This window comes from Talpa occidentalis, unplaced genomic scaffold, assembly GCF_014898055.3.
Source record: "Talpa occidentalis isolate TD23 unplaced genomic scaffold, MPIMG_talOcc4v2.1 talOcc4.6, whole genome shotgun sequence".
Classification (NCBI taxonomy): Eukaryota; Metazoa; Chordata; class Mammalia; order Eulipotyphla; family Talpidae; genus Talpa; species Talpa occidentalis.
Window position 1 is genome coordinate 118,872,434 of NW_023604972.1, and position 12,446 is coordinate 118,884,879.

General features: G+C 41.1%; 1 protein-coding gene across 2 annotated transcripts in view; it reads left to right on the top strand.

Moving 5' to 3' along the window:
* The first annotated feature begins 7,215 nt into the window (after positions 1-7,215).
* Positions 7,216-12,446, top strand: part of TTC33 (tetratricopeptide repeat domain 33) — a 28,807-nt gene continuing 23,576 nt past the window's right edge. Inside the window, exons 1-2 of one of the 2 annotated variants that reach the window (XM_037529569.2) lie at positions 7,216-7,362; positions 11,695-11,916. In XM_037529569.2, the coding sequence (XP_037385466.1) occupies positions 11,696-11,916 (221 nt within the window). In that variant the 5' untranslated portion in view covers positions 7,216-7,362; position 11,695. Of the gene's footprint in view, positions 7,363-7,460; positions 7,624-11,694; positions 11,917-12,446 lie in introns of those variants that run through there. The other variant, XM_037529568.2, reaches the window with a different exon arrangement.

A 12,446-nucleotide genomic window follows, 5' to 3' on the forward strand; every position in this document is an offset into this window, starting at 1 on the left:
AGCAATAAGCATGCATTATAAATCATAGCCAAATACTTCCATTTATAATCAAGATACACATAATTATAGCTGAGGATTGGCCTTTTGGAATGCAGTTTGCACAGGAATTAGAATATGATTAATAGATAAAAGCCTAATGTGCAAAAATGAATTAAGGTAATTTTGTTGTTCATTGTTCTGTAGGTATATATCGTAATATAATATACATAATGAATTATAGGTCTCTCAGGCTCACTTGATTTTTGGCTGTTTTATATTTAGTGTACACAGGGCTTTGTAGAACTATTAATTTACCGTAAAGGCCTTCACATATATTACCTGTTGATGTGTTATATATTATTTGCTTCATAAATTTATTCAATAAATATTTGCCTAGAACCCCCAGAGACCTTTATAGGTGATTTTGTTTTCTGGGTTCCTTAACTTCTTATATAGCAAGTATCTTCCACAATGGTGACAGTCTGGATAACTGTTCCATATCCCACCCCTGAATTTACTCTAGTATATGATAAATCACATCAAAGGCAAAGGTATTAGACACAAGTTTTTTCTTTAGCTTGGTAAATCCAAAAATAGACAGCACTTACATATTCAGATTTTCTAGGCACTAAGTTAAAATCTCACAGTTTGTCCCACAATATTCTGTACATAAATTGCTCTTTGTCACAAGAGCTGAGTTGCATATATTGTAAATAAATCATGTTGTTTTTGCCAATCTCACAAATTCCTCTGTTCCTCATGTCAGTATTGAATGTATGCAAAACTTTCTGGTCATTTAAACTGATTCAGTGGATAGAAAGAACATCTCTTACAAACTGTTTAAATGCTGATAAGGCTTTTTCTCCAAAATTTTATTATGAAAGTTTTTTAAAACAGAAAAATTGAAAGGCTAGGATGATCACACTTAGATTCAACCCTTGTTAACATTTGCCATATTTGCTTTATATATTTATATAGATATATTTATATACATATGTGCGTGTTTATTTGCTTCTTACCCCATGAAATATTAGGATGTTGCAGACATACTCATCACCACTCAACACTTCAAGCATCTCCTAAAAATAATGACTTTTTCCTAAATACCACTATAAATAATCCTAATGACATCTAATCATGTGTATTTGGATTTCCCCAGCTGTCCTTCAGATTTCTTTTACAGCTGGTTATTTCAAACCAAGATCCAATTAAAGTTTACATGTCATGGCATTATTACTTTGAATAATATGGAATCAAATCAGTTCGTCTAAATGGTTATATTGTTTTGGGCTTTATTTGCTATTTTGAAAGTAGCATTATGGGAACTGCCTAAATATGCTTAATCTTCCTAAGAGCTTTGATTTATGTTTCCTTTTTCTTGCTCTTAGTAAGAGCATTACATAAAAGATAAAATTTAAATTTAAAACCTCAGATAAAATTGGTACCATGAGTATGCTAATAAAATAGATATGTTATTACCCATAATTGCCCTGTCTTACTTTAATGTTACAAAATTGATTTTTGTACTGATAGTCATTTTCCCACTGCTACAGAGCTATTCCCCACCCCCTCATTTAGAAATGTTTGTATTATAGCATTGTTTTTAGTGAGTACAGTGAGCACCTATGCAACCAGACAATAAGTACTCAGCTATATTGACATCTTAAAGTTAGTAGAACTCACTCAAGCACTCCTAGAAACAAGCACTGAATTCAAAAGAAAAATCTTGCTTCTTTTTGGTCCAGGACTTGTTCTATTCAGCTTAGAATTTGAAAACAGTATACGATAATAGGAGTTTGATTTAAATATAAGTTTAAAACTATATAACTTTGTATCATTGTTTGGGGGATATTCATTACACTTAGAACCTCTAAATGCAGCATTATGTTCCTGATGTTAAGAACAGAAGACTGTATTTTTAAAGTTACAGATTTGTACATAGAACTAAGACATCTTTGTTATGTCTCTGTAAAGCTGTTGTGGGAGGGGCAAATAAAAGGAGGAACCAATTCAATAGGACCTTCTAAAAATTGTTAATTTTGTAAACTTTGCTTCTTTTTTAAGTTATTGTAATTTCTTTTAGTTACTGAGTTTTATTTTGAAGGTATTTAAATATTGCACTTGTACAAATAGTATGACAAATGCACAGGCTATTACAGTAAATTCTTTTTTAAGCTGGGATGTTTGAAATGACAACTTTTGGTTAAGTATGTCAAGATTGAATCAGAATTTTCTTGAATTTATTGTAGTTTGCAAATTCTTATAATTGAAGATATAAGGAAGTCAATGCAAATGATTTTTAATCTTTTTTATCTTTTCAGCAATTTATATTTTTTGTGATTTTATGCAACCATATTTTTACTTTGTCTTGACAACTGAAAGATGTATAAGGTTTTTGCCAGAAATGTACTGTATACATAGTTTTAAATATAACAGATTTTACTGATATGTAAAAATTTTGCCATTAAAATAAATGATTTCTCATTGAGAGGAACTTTTCTACCAAGTAGGGGATATGGGAGCTTAATATATCATATCTAATTTAAAATAATTTCACTGAAATAAACTCCATTACTTTTACTTTGATTATATTTTCTCTTGAGATGCTTTTGTAGTTTTTCAGAGTTTTAAATGATTTTATACAAAATGTCCTCCCTTCTCTCTCTTCTCCCCCACCCCCTATCCTTTTTGACCTTGTGGTGATTCCCTTCATCTGAATTAGTGCGTGGTGGACTGTGCTAGATGTAGAACTCCATTCATCTATGCCTCACTGGCACCTAAGGAATGAAAGAAAAATGTGTCCTTAAACCTTTTCCTCTTAATTCCTTCCATCTCCCATCCATAATAGAAATCTTATTTTCATTGTGAGTTCTGACAAGATGAATGAAATTCTATATACAACATCACTGTAATTGGTAGTAGGTAGAAATCAATCTTTGTGGTACAATATTTCTGAGATGTGTACATGTATGTTTTGACTGGAGTATATTTAAGTATACAACTTCAAATTTGATTTAGAAAATGGATAATAAAGAAAAACATTTTTCATCTGCTACAATGTGTTTAAATTTTTTAAGCTCTGGGAAAATTAAATAAAAAAATCCCAAACATTTGTTTATGGGTGACCATTTGTAACCTTTTTAGCAATGTGCCTATATAGAGAATACAGTGCTTGAACAAAGTTTAGTACTTTAAGCTTGTGATTTGTCTCAACAGCATTAGTTTTGATGTCATCAAAAAATCAACAGCCTGAACAAAATATTAAGATACAGATAATAAAAGCCAAAGCAGCTACCATTTATCCCTGGATGCTAACATTGGGTTTGGTAATACTGTTAGGGTTCAGTTAGTAATAAATTTTGTATCCATATAACGTTGTTATGCAGGGCTTGTATAGATTGTTGACAGAACACATAAAAAGTGATTCTTTTAGGAAACTTAAAATTACCCTGAGTGTATAAAATTGTGCAAGACATTCTCTTGCTTAAAAAAAGTCAATATTTATTGAGCTGTTCTATTGTAAAAGTAGACGGTTCTATTTGTTGTGAATGCCAATAAATTGTTAGCTATGATAAATTTAGAGGAATTCTATTGACCTGGAAGATGATTATGTTGTCTGTAAACAGCCTGGGAAGTGTATTAAATATATAAATAAGTGTGTCAAGATCACAGTTCAAAGTAAGTAGAGTGGTGCGTGAAATGTGAAAACTTACTATAAGAGGTAGCCTTTGCCAGAGGATTGGAGATTTAGAAAAAACTCTAGAAAGAGGTATAGCTTTAAACACCATTTAATTGTTCACTTAGCAAATACGCGTGCGCGTGTACACACGGGCTGGGTAGGGGCAAGAGATTAGAATTCCTATTTTTAAATGATTTAAAAATGTATTCTCGGGCCTCCCCGGTGGCGCAGCGGTTGAGCGCTGGGTTGCGAAGCTGCCCGCGGCCTCTGCGGCGCGGGTTCGATCCCCAGCCACTGGGTGAGGGTCCCACATGGCGCGCAGACCTCTCCTGACGCCCGCTGCTCCCCTCAGCAGTGCACTTCGGTCCTTCTGCCTGTTCTACTCCCCGCTCTGGCTCTGGTGAATTCTCTCACCCTCCCGCGCTTCTGACTGTACCCAGTGCATGTATAAACACACAAAAAACAAACAAATAAATAAACATGCCTCTAAAAAAATAAAAATAAAAAAAATAAAAATGTATTCTAGATATATTTGAGTTTAGAATTTTATTGCAGCTAATACATTAAATGGATAAGGTGGGAGCTGTATTTTTTAAAGACTTTATAGAGCTATACAGAAAAGTGCACAAATTTGGCTTGATGAATTTTCAGTGTTTCATGTTTACAGTCAAAATGGCCATATGCACCTCTACCAGATTAAGAAACACTGCTGCTGCTCTAGTGTCTTTTATAATTAATATCAGAAGTGATATATTATCATTTCTGCCATGTCCTGAAGGTAACAGAACAATCCTGTGAGAAGGAACTATAGGAGGGTATGACTGCTAGGGATGGGGATCATAGGAGACCATCTTGGTGGTTGGCTTCCACGGTCGTGCAGTGATCATTTTGAAAATACTGGTTCACTTATGCAGCTTTTATACATGTTGACATATTTAATCCAATGGCAAAAGTCACATTGATATATCACAGTTTTCATCAGACATGGCAGGCTTTTTCACAAGAGAGTTACCATCAATAAACAGGTGTCCTGAAAACCACAGCTAAAGTAAATTTAAGCCACAATGGGCAAGTGCAAAGATTCATAACATCTGTGTGACACCACATCATTGACACATAGATTCGGGCAACTCTACCACTTCTGGCCAGCTGATCTACGAATGTGGGGGCCATAAAAGTACCATTGAAAAATTTGAGGAGACTAGTGAGATGGGAAAGGGCTCCTTCCAGTATGCCTGGGTCTTGGAAATACGGAGAGCTCGTGTGAGCTTGGTATCGCCATTGTCTCATGGAAATTTGAGATGAACAAGTATGTAACCATGTTTGATGCTCCAGAATACAGACTATTAAAAACATGATTGCAGATTAAGATTACATGATTAAGAACAGTTTCAAAATGCTCTCAGTTGTTAAAGTTTCATTATAATAGACTGGTTAATGATAACAACACGTTGTAAAACCTTCAGAAGGAATGCTTTGAAAATGTTTTGTAGGGCCTCCCTGGTGGCACAGGTGGTTGAGCGCTGCACTGTGAGCCTGTCCGCAGCCTCTGCAGCGCGGGTTCGATCCCGGCCAGCCGGCAAGAGTCCCATATGGCGAGGCCGACCTCTCCTGTCTTGCCCGCTGCTCCCCTCAGCAGTGTATTTCGTCAGTCTGCCTGTTCTGTTCCCTTCTCTGTCTCTGGTGAATCCTCTCACCCTCCCACGCATCTGGACTGCACCCCGGTTCTTGCATAAATAAATAAATCTTTTAAAAAAGAAAAGAAAATGTTTTGTAGACTGGGGTGTGTGTGTGTGTGTGTGTCTGCACACATGCGGATGGCAGTTTTTTTTTTTTTTAGTGAAAGCAACCTGACCAAAAGTCTGTCACAGATCATAACAACAAATAATATAAAATTCAGAGATTAAAAAGGAAAGGCTTGGCAAGATTTCAAGATCATGAGGCAAATATATGAATTTTATCATTGGCAACACTGTCAGTTGTTTGTTCCTTTGTTCATTCAAGAAAAGGTCTGTCAAATACCCAAGTCTGAATCTGTCAGTCGTTCTTCTAAGTAAAAGTTGTATTTCAGGGGAAAGTGTGTGCACTTTAGTTTATATTGCACTCTCCTAAGTGCTTTACTTGACACATCAGACTTCAAAATACAACAGAGGTATTTTGAGTATTTCCTATTTGGTCATATAGAACATTAAATATGAACTTAAGGGTAATTTTAACAATTTTTACTGTTTCATCAAGAACATGTTTGGGTGACTGCATTTTTTTTTTTCTTCCTATGAGTGTGAGACTGAGAAGAATACAGTGACTACTCCCGCAGTTACCTTTGGTTGCCTGGCTCCTGCCGAGATGCCAGCTGTTTCTCCTGCCTTTACTTTTTCACAATGCACAAGTCAACGTTGTGAAACCGGCAAACGATGTCTTCATATTTCATATTACTATAACTTTATATTACTATAGTTTTGATTTTGCTCTCAGCGGTCTAAGCATCTGCTTTGGAGAATCATTGGCCCACATCACTGGTTCTCAATAGGTGGGGTGAGGGGAAAAGACTTATCTTTCAGGGACATTTGGCAATGCCTGGAGACATTTTTGGTTGTCAGGATTGGTGGTCATGGTGGTGGTAGTGGATGCTAATGGCATCTAGTGGAGACCAGGGATGCGCCTAACAACCCTAAAGCACACAGAACTCCCCTTTCGCCAACAAAGAATTACCTAGTTTGAATTGTTATACTATTGAAATTGAGAAGGCCTGGTATACAAAAATGGTCCTTTGCACAATCTTAATTTTTCAATGTCCTAAACATTTCATGTGTTACAAAGTCCCTCTTATTTCTTTTTAAAGATTTTTTTTTAATTTATGCATGAAGGAACTGGGGTGTAGGCAGGAGGTGTGTGGGGGGGGGGTGGAGGGTGCGTGACAGGATTCATCCGAGACAGAGTGGGGAGCAGAACAGGCAGATCGCCTGAAATGCACTGCTGAGGGGAGCAGCGGGCAAGTCAGGAGAGGTCTGCTGCGCCATGTGGGTAGCTCCCAGGCCAGGGATGGAACTCGCTGTGGCTGCAGATAGCTTCGTCGAGGTGAGTCTTTAACCCCTGCGCCTCCAGGGAGCCCGCCACCTATTTTTCTAAGGCATGAATCACCGTTAATTTCAGGCCATAATTCGCTGTTCAGGGTCCAAAATTTGCCCACTGTGAAGCCTATAAAGTCCGTCCCTCCCCATCGCTCCCTGACTCCCCGTTTTTAATCGAATTTTGCATTTGTCTAATGCGTTTGACCGGTTTCATCGACACGGCTGTAAACTCCTTTAGGGAAGCCCCTATCTTGACACTCCGCGCCCCGCCTTCCCTGATGGTTACACCCAGCTTCTCCTCACAGGCGGGGCGCAAGCGGAGGGCGGCGGGCGGCAGGGTTGGGGGCTGCCCTCCGCGCGCGCCTCAGCCCGCGCAGCCGCAGTATCGCGCGCAGCCGCACTGACGCGGTTCGACGCTCGCGGCCGGGGCCGGAGGGCGCTCAAAATCTGGACTACAACCCCCAGAGGGTCATAGGGTAGAGGCACCCGCAGTGGCTGCTGGGATTTGTAGTCCCAGGGAAGACACTGGCAGAGGAGAAAGTCTGATACTCGCGTCTTCCCTGTCTCCTTCTCGGGAGTGTTTGAACCCCTGGGTGGGAGAGCTTTTTTTGGGAGACTAGGTACTGACGCGAGGTAGGTTGGGGGGGCGGTGTGGGAAGGGTGAGGGGGTGGGGGGTGGGGCACCATAACTTCCGCTTCCGCTGGGTAAAGGGCAAGCGGAATGTAAACACGGGGCCAGCGGAGGGATTCGCAGGTGCCCTAGGCTGCTCGGTTCCCGAAAAAGCCGGCGGGAGGGGAGAGAGAGCGGGACGGGGGGCTTGTGGTTAGAGGAGAGAGGCGCTTGGGTAGTCGGAGTTGAGACCAGCGGAGGTGTGGCAGAGCCGCGAGTCTAAGGTTGGTCTCTGGGCACCTGCGAATGTGGGGTTCGGGGCTCCGAGCTCCGGCGCGGGAGCAGCTTCCGCGCTTCCTGGGCTGACGGCGCGGCCTCGGCCTGCTCTGAGCTGCGGGGGGCGCGGAGCCGAGCTCGCTCTGTACCCCCCCCCCCGGAGCCGGGCTCGCTCACCACCCCTCCCTAAACCGAGCTCGCTCTCCACCCCCTAAACCGAGCTCGCTCTCCACCCCGCTAAACCGAAGTCGCTCTCCACCCCCCCAACCCAGCTCGTTCTCCACCTCCCCCGAAACCGAGCTCACTCTCCATCCCCTTAAACCGAGCTCTCTCTCCGTCCCCTTAAACCGAGCTAGCTCTCCACCCCCCATAAACCCAGCTGGCTCTCTACCGCCCCCCCCCCCCGTAAACCGAGCTCGCTCTCCACCCCCGTAAACCGAGCTCGCTCTCCACCCTCCCTAAAGGTGTCAGCAACTGGGGTTGGTCTTGATCAACTCGCGGGGGACGTCCGAGGCAGCCTTGATGAAGCTGGCACGATTTCATGTTGTGGAAAATTAAGTTGCTAATACGGATTTCTCGCTTACGGTGACATTTTCGGGGAAACCAATTCTTGAATTCCTCACCTCTGAATACAGCTTCACCTAGAAGGTTGCGGTGTTTACTTCCTGATTGCGGCCATCCAGGGGTTTCTCGCCTTGGGTGCTCCGTCCTCCCACGCGGTGAAAACGAGCATCCTCTGGTGGGTGCCTGGTTGCAACCTCGGGTGGTCCACAGCACTGGAACACCCACTGCACGGATCGTGGTGTCAGCAGAAAAATTTAGAGCACAGCATAGTTGTTTAGAACACATTTGGCTTTTACTGATTAAACTCTGCACAAAATGAATTTGTGGTGTTGCATGAGTTTAACATGAAACCTGATGATGATTTGCCCATATATCTTATCCTAGTGGGAAAATGGAATGGCTCGGATGTTGCGCCGTGTCTAGCTGATAAGAGCTTCAGGAAAGCCTTCATTATAAGAAGTTTTCATTTCTGCTCAGATGGCCTAAGAGGATCAAGCAACTCTAATTTTTAAGATATCTGAATCTAGTCGGAGTGTTAACTTTTCCAAGGCAGAAAGTGTTTTGTGTATGTGCTAGAACTCACCCTCCTTTTAAGCCTGACTTACTTTTTTTTTTTTTAAAGATTTATTTATTTGCATACAAGAGCTGGGGTACAGGCCAGAGATGTGGGGGATGGGGTGTGTGTGTGTGTGTGTGTGTGTGTGTGTGTGAGAGAGAGAGAGAAAGAGAGAGAGAGAGAGAACTCAACAGAGACAGAGGTGGGGGACAGAACAGGCAGACTGAAATACACTGCTGAGGGGAACAGCGGGCAAGACAGGAGAGGTCTGCCACACCATGTGGGTAGCTCCCTGACCAGCCAGAGGATCGAACTCTTCGGATTGCTTCATAGTGCATTGCTTAACCCCTTGCGCCACCAGGGAGGCCCAAGCCTGACTTTCTTAAGCCTCAGGGAAGCCTCATGCATCTTCTCTTACAGCATAGCATCTTTTGTTTACTCGCTGAGAGCACTTAACCTGTACTGTAATTGAATATACTTTGTGGTTTCCATCCAGCCAGATTTTAAGAAAATATAAAACAGTACTAATAGCCTTGGTGACGGATCCCAGCTTTTTAACCAGTCGGCCTTTCAAGTGTTTTGTGTCTTTACTCATACTATATGGCTGTTAGATTTTTTTCCATTCTTCTCAAGTGCTCGGATTCACTTATTTTCCTTTAATTGAGCAGATGAGCAGCTTCCTAGTTCTTTGAGAAATGTGTGCCTTGAGGGTATGGCATCTTTCATTTTCTTTGCCCCTACTCCTGAACTTTACTTTTCACTTAATATTAACTCTTGTCTGAGAGGAATGTATTCTTGTCCCCTTCATCAAGGCTAAACTTATTAATTGCTAATGGTCCTCTAGCCAAAGGCATCTTTTATACCCAAGGAACCCTTTCTGTCCTGACCTGCACAGCCTCTTATCTCTGGGACATCTTAAAGAATTTGTGGGGGAGAATGGCAGAAACTACCCCACCAGCCATGTGTGGGGCTTTCCTGTATGGCTGAGAACCGTCTGGGCCTTAACCTACACTTCAGCATATATAGTAGTGGTTTGATTTGAAGGACGAAGGAGGGTAACGGGAGTCTCAATAACATATTAATTTTTAAAAAAGTACTTGTTGGTCTGTTCTTTTTTCCTTTCCTTTCTACTCTCATCCCTGCTGCCATCTGTAGACCTAGCCACTGAGTTCTGATGTCATTTGCCTTTAGTAAACAAACACACCAGTTTTTCATCTGCAGTTTTTCATCCTGGTGCCTCAGGATGCTGATTTAGAAACAGAGTTCCATCTCGAAATCTAAAGTGAGACAACTTAAGCCTCTCATTCTTGTTGCCTTTATAGACAGTCACAAATACAAGACTATTTTCTTGTTTCGACATAGCCTGAGACCTCGTGAGACTTCTTTAAGGATCCGTCCCCTCGGGTTGCCCTCACTCTGTGATTCTACACTTCTCTTCCATAAGGACACCCTTCGTTTTCATTCATTTCTTGGTTATCCCCCCAAGTAACTTGTAGTCACCTTCAAACGTCAGAAATGCCGCCTTCTCTACATTATTAGCGTGGGGGTAAAGTTGGGCATTGACCTAACGGCCTAGTGCCATCTGTCCTCCAGACTTGTCCAAAATCCCTGCTTCCATGGAAAGCATGTGGTTCCCCCTGCACATTTCTTGATTGTTGTAGTTCAGTAGCACTTCCTTACGTTTATTAAGGACTTGGGAACATTACCCACAATTCTCTTACCCTTCCAAGTTCTGCCATGACCTTGGGCCTTTCTCTCTAGTGATTATTTATACTTCAGCCGTGTGCATCAGTGATGAAGGACTCACTATCTGCTCAGACTTACTCTTTCTTTTCTCTGCCTCCTTTACTTCCACCATGTTCCTTGTTTGGTAGTGCTATGGGGCTCTCCAGATCATTGCTTTTCCTCAGCCCTCTGGTTGATCAGTCTGTTCATCATAATTTCCTTGGATTATATACTTTTTAAAGAATGGAATGAAAGCTTATACTCTTTTCCAGAATGCACACAGGCCTATCAAAGTTATATACAATTCCTGGGGGTTCTCAATAACTTAGAATCCATTCATGTAACTAACCTGTAAGAGTTCTCAGCTTTCTCAGTAAATTTATTCTCTGGATAATTATCTGTTGAGTTCTTCCAGGGTTTTTTTAAACTTTGTTCAGTTATCCTCTCTTTCTAATTCCTTACATGTGTTTATTGTGGCAGATTTATGAAGCAGTTTAACATTTGTTGTCTTTTTGATCAACCCGATAGCTCTGTGAATTAATTTTTTAAAAAGATTTATTTATGCATACAAGAACTGGGGTACAGGCCAGAGGTGCAGTGGCTGAGAGGATTCACCAGAGACAGAGTGGGGAGCAGAACAGGCGGATTGACTGAAATAAACTGCTGAGGGGAGCAGCAGGCGAGTCAGGAGAGGTCTTCTGCGCCATGTGGGTAGCTTTCTGGCCAGGGATGGAACTCACAGTGGCTGCGGGTAGCTTTATATTGCTGCGTCTTAACCCCTTGTGCCACCAGGCAGGCCCCAGCTCTGAATTAATTTACCAAGTTTGAATCTTTTAAAATATTTTATTATGGAAAATTTTAAACATATATGAAAAGTGAAAAGTATAAGGAATCCTATATACTTGTCATTTAACTTCATCAACTGTCAGCTCATAGCAATCTTATCTATATTTCTCTCTGTTTCACCCATGTCTGGTTACTTTGAAACAATTCCTAGGTATCTCATTATTTCATGTGAATTATTTTAGAATATATTCCTAAAAGATAAAAGTCCTTTTTTTCTGTCTTAGTGATGTTAGCAGTCTCTGATGATTATTGCCTAGATCCTGTATATAGTTAGGGATTAAAAAATGGTGATGGTCTGAGTTTCTTATCCCTTCTCCACCTGTTAGTTGAAATACTTCTGTAGAGAGCCATGTTTGAAATTTTATACTGTTTTCTTTGTAATTTCCAGAATGGCTTCCTTTGGATGGAAGAGGAAAATTGGTGAGAAGGTCTCAAAGGTCACTTCCCAGCAGTTTGAAGCTGAAGCTGCAGATGAGAAGGATGTATCTGAGAACGATGAAGGCAACTGGGTTCATGCTGTTAAACGTAGGAAGGAAATTCTCCTTGAAGGCTGTGCTGAAAAAAGTAAAAAGCTGAAGGATGAAGGAGCCAGTTTAGCTGAAAATAAAAGGTATGTGCCTAGAATTTTCTTAGAGAGCAGTTAACATTTTCTGAGTCAAATATCAGTGATAGGATAAAGAGTTATGAATTCTATAAATTCATGTTTTTAAAATCTTATTGAGGTACTGAATTAAAGAAATAATTTTTTTTTAAAGATTCATTTATGCATACAAGAGCTGGGGTACAGGCCTAGGGGGTGAGAGGATTCACCAGAGACAGTGAGGAACAGAACAGGCAGATTGACCAAAGTACACTGCTGAGGGGAGCAGTGGGTGAGTCAGGAGAGGTCTGCTGCGCCATGTGGGTTTTTCCCTGGCTGGCCCGGGGATTGAACTTGTGCTGCAGAGGCTGCGGACAGTTTCATAGGTGGCGTCTTAACCCCTTGCGCCACCAGGGAGGCCCAGAAATAAATTTTAAATATGAAATTTTATAAAAGAATCTTCAGAATGCTTACAGTGTCTCTGTTTCTCCATGATTTTTGTTCTAAAGAAGAGTAAATGCTCAATAAAATATAATACAACTCATTGGTTATTAATTTTT